Here is a 4,213-nt window from a genome sequence, read left to right as displayed (position 1 = left end):
AAGTACACCAGCTCCAAGTAAACTCGCTGTTTACCATCAAAACCACAAAGGCCCTTTTTAGGGCCACACAAATACAACTAAGCGCAAGAAACTTGTACGTTAATTATTAATTTCTCAAATGTTCATGTAAAAGGGAATTACTACATTGGTATCCATAAAACCTATTCTAGAGTACTTGGTGCATTTCCCTCGTCAACCCAGGTTTTCTTAACTTCAAACATCTAAATCTAGAAACAAAATTAATTTCAACTAATTCAAATAGTTTGGTTTGAATGTTTTCTGCAAAATTTGATATTTTAGTTTTGATTTTAATATTTGACTTTCAGATTCACATGATTTATTGTTTGCAGAACTAATTTATTTTGTAGTAATTTTCTTTAAACATCTTTTTTTCTGTATAGTTTTGAAGGTTTGTAAGTTTTGAAAAATGTTCTCATCTCAAACTGAATTATGAATAATACTTTGGATATCAATACTTTTGTGGTCTGTGCTGATTATTTTAAACACGACAGAAGTATGAAATCACACATAAACAAGGAATGCAAAATACATATTTTTGTTCAATAATCTCAACATACATGAAAAGAAGTACGAAGAAGTTAGAAACGTATGAACTCCTACACCATAAACTAGTACAATATTTTTAGATTGAGTCTCATTAAAAAAATAGAAAATGACATGTTAATTAGTTTTCCATCTTATCTTGGTTTACCTGCCTAAAAATAGGCAGGTAAACCATCCATATATATGTGTGTGTGGGTGTGTGTGTGGGTATATATCCATACCCACACACTCATGTTCATGTAACGTGTTTACATGAACACATTAGTTCTCTCACCCGTCTTTCTATATCTTGTGAAAATGACCTCCTTATATTTCCTTATGAATTACACTATTTTGACTTTAACTCCTCATTAAACTTCTATAATTTTACCCCTTGAATTGAAATACAAAAGTTCTTTCTTGTGTGTGTACTACAAATCCTTAAGTTTGAGTTTAAGTTATATCCCCTTTCTCTTTCATAAGACATGCTCTGCATGATCTCAGGTAGCAGTTTATTAGATGCCTTAAACATAATTTGAGCAATTTTAAATTCCACCAGATCTTCAAATTTAAGAATTCTAGATTTTAATAATAATGGGTTTGTGTGCTCATGAATACCAACATTATGGATGATTCTAATGGCTCGTTTCTGTAAGATACTTAGTGGATGCAAAGAGCTTTTTTAATTAATTTCTCACACTTCTGAATAATATGTTAAATATGTCAAAATCAGAGAGTTATATAGTATATTAAGTGATTTATTATTCAGAATATGCCTAGCTTTAGCCAGGATTGATATGCTTCTACTTAGTTTATTCTGTAAATGTCTCAGATTTCTGTATCTGTAATGGTTATTTTTATTTGTTTTGACTTTTAAAAAAAAACTGTTTCATGTTCTGCTACCTTTGATTAAACTCTTGTATTATAAGTTTAATGTGACCTCAAATCTACCACCATGGGTGGTATCTTATTTTGGTTTAATGAGGCATCTAGATATAATGTAAATGTAAATGTAACTATTTGAGGATGTAAATATTCAGATGGATTTAATCACTTAGCTGTCCTGATTAGGGATGGAACACCCAAAATGTAAATGTTGTTTAGTAAAGATGGATTATTATTATTATTATTTCGCAACTGGCCTGTAAGAGCCGGCCGGCCTTTAAACGCTCAGTAGTTGCCATGGTTACCCGCATTTATCTTGCGGTTTTAATATTAGCTAACTTGCTATCGGCGTACTACAACTGTTAATCACACACAATGTGATAAAATAAGTTATTCTACCAAATTAAATTTAGTGAATGAGATGCGGCTTAATGACCAGTAAACATAAAATTCAGGAGAGTCGATAAATGACGAGAGAAAATGGACCAAACTTTTACTTACTAGCAAATATTAAAGCAAATTGTTCACAATAAGCTCTCAGTGAAGTCCCTCTAAATAAGACGAACATATACATAGTGAGCAATAAGAGCAACTTACTTTTTTCATAAAAACTAAGTTGTTGTTTTTTTTTTTTAATTGAAACTTATATTTAGCGTGCAAATCATTTCTTTCTAATTTGGTGACAATTAGAGGGAAAATTAAAAATGTAGCTGAATCCATCCAGGCAGCTGACAAACCAAGCCTTCAAAAGTGCAGCGGGTTTAACAAAAGGCAGTGTGAGGTACAGAGACGATGTGCTAAAAATACAAATACCGCAAAGCTGCTTGACGGAGCTGCACGGAGTGAAGCCCTGCGCTGGCGTCGAGTTGGAAATTATTTTATTAGCCTTACTGTAAACATAATATATTCTTGCCTGCATTCTGAATGTGACATGCGCAGTAGAGTGGCTGTTGTTGACTGATAATCCTTTTATAAGGTTTTTCATACGGATTAATCTCCGTATTCAGTGATACAATTCAACAATTACTGGTTGGCAACAAATAATCTGAGCTAATCTAACAAGTGTATGTTGTCCTAATTTCACTACCTATCAAACCAGAATATTGTTTTAACCGTCTTTTATTTAATAAATCGCTGTCAGAAAATATATTCTATTTTTAAGGTAACTGATTATATGCTTGTTAGGAACCGTTTCTTCAGCTGGAGGAGTGGTGGCTCTTAAAAGAGCCTTTGGTGCTTTGCGCAGTGGGTGAAGCAGGTGTTTACCAGTAGCTCCTCTTAGCCTTCTTAGCTGGGCGCTTTTTTGCCGGGCTTCTCTTGGCTGCCGGTCTCTTAGCCGGCTTCGGCCTCCTAGCTGTGGCCTTTTTGGGACTCTTTTTGGGGCTCTTTTTGGTGGTCTTTTTAGGGCTCCTTTTTACCCTTTTGGCTGTTTTCTTTGCCGGTCCCTTCTTCGGAGACTTCCTGGCTGGTTTCTTCGCCGGTGACTTTTTCGGTGACTTCTTAGCGGCTGGTCTCTTTGCCTTGGCGGGAGCCTTCTTCTTCTTCTTCGGAGTTGCCTTCTTCACTGGTTTTGCGGGTTTGGGCTTCTTCTTTCTAGCCTTAGGTTTAGCTATCTTGAAGGACCCGGATGCTCCGGTCCCTCTAGTGCGGCTCAGGCTTCCACCTGTCACCAGCTTGGTAATAGCGCTGTTGATGCGCTTGTTGGACTTCGTCACGTCGACGCCATTCCTGGCCAGGAGTTTCTTGAGCGCCGCCAGAGAAACCCCTTTACGTTCCTTGGAATCAGCCACGGCGTCCACGATGAGTTTGGAGATGCTGGGTCCATCCTTCCTGGTCCGCGAAGCGGACTTCTTCATCGAGAGTTTTGCCGAGGATCTGACAGCCGCCGGAGCTACTTCCGTCATGTTTCTGAGTTGATATCTCTTATGTCAAGTTTAGAGCGGGAGGCGGGACTTATAACAGACGTGAGAACCGTGAAGAGACAACTCAGGCCGCCGCTACGCTGCCGCCTCAAACATGGCCACACTTGTGTTTTCTCGGCTTCATTTTACGCTTAAAATCCTAACTAAATAAAGCTCTTATAACTTAAATGTTGCTATAACAGAAGCAAAACCCTCCTCTCTATGTAGTACCGTTGTATTTGGTTTCCAGAACTTTGTATTTTCTTCCCAGCACCCTTCAGACCTGTCAGATACGCTGTGATTTTGTGCGCTGAGCGGCGGTTTTTCTACACATTTCGTCTCCTAAAACATTTAAAATCGGTTTGCATAGAGTATACATGTTGTATTTTCGTTAGCAGATACATGTTTAAGCAAAGTACTGGTGAAAATGTTGAGGTGGTGCAATTTGTTGGAGGGTTAAGGGGAAGGATTTCTCTGGCAGCAAACACATGGAAGCTGTCGGTGAATAACTGTTATAGAACACTGTTATGAAACATACTTATGGTTACCAGAAAGGAAACACTTCTGCTAATCCATCAGCAGAATGGATTAGCTGCTTGTCTCCAATTATTCCTATTTAGGTTCACCCAAGAAAATGAGAAAACAATGTTGATCCACTCAGCAGTGATTTCAGATTGATTTTTAGACCCTCATAACATTAAGGTAGACCTCTTCAGGAATCTGAACATAACAACATCCGTGTGTGGCTAACTTCTGGTATACTAGGATATTACTCTCAACATGTATTGCATCAGAGGAAAAATATAATTTTTAAATCACAGTACTGTACTACCAGTGACTAATTTACTACACAAACAACAAATAATGAATATTTTTCAATCTGT

The 4,213-nt window shown here is 37.2% G+C and overlaps 1 protein-coding gene across 1 annotated transcript; it reads right to left on the bottom strand.

Moving 5' to 3' along the window:
• Positions 1-2,662: 2,662 nt before the first annotated feature.
• Positions 2,663-3,360, bottom strand: LOC103140272 (histone H1-like). The gene has a single exon (XM_007555339.2). It carries the CDS (start codon positions 3,330-3,332, stop codon positions 2,691-2,693), a length of 642 nt encoding a protein of 213 aa, XP_007555401.1. The 5' UTR covers positions 3,333-3,360; the 3' UTR covers positions 2,663-2,690.
• Between the last annotated feature and the right edge of the window lie 853 nt (positions 3,361-4,213).

The sequence above is a fragment of the Poecilia formosa genome, unplaced genomic scaffold (genome assembly GCF_000485575.1).
Source record: "Poecilia formosa unplaced genomic scaffold, Poecilia_formosa-5.1.2 Scaffold69, whole genome shotgun sequence".
Taxonomy (NCBI): Eukaryota; Metazoa; Chordata; class Actinopteri; order Cyprinodontiformes; family Poeciliidae; genus Poecilia; species Poecilia formosa.
The sequence above is the reverse complement of the archived record's forward strand: the minus strand, read 5'-3'. Positions and strand labels throughout refer to the sequence as shown.

Bases quoted from the DNA above. Each gene is read 5' to 3' on its own strand.
- LOC103140272 (XM_007555339.2), bottom strand. From the start codon at position 3,332: ATGACGGAAGTAGCTCCGGCGGCTGTCAGATCCTCGGCAAAACTCTCG.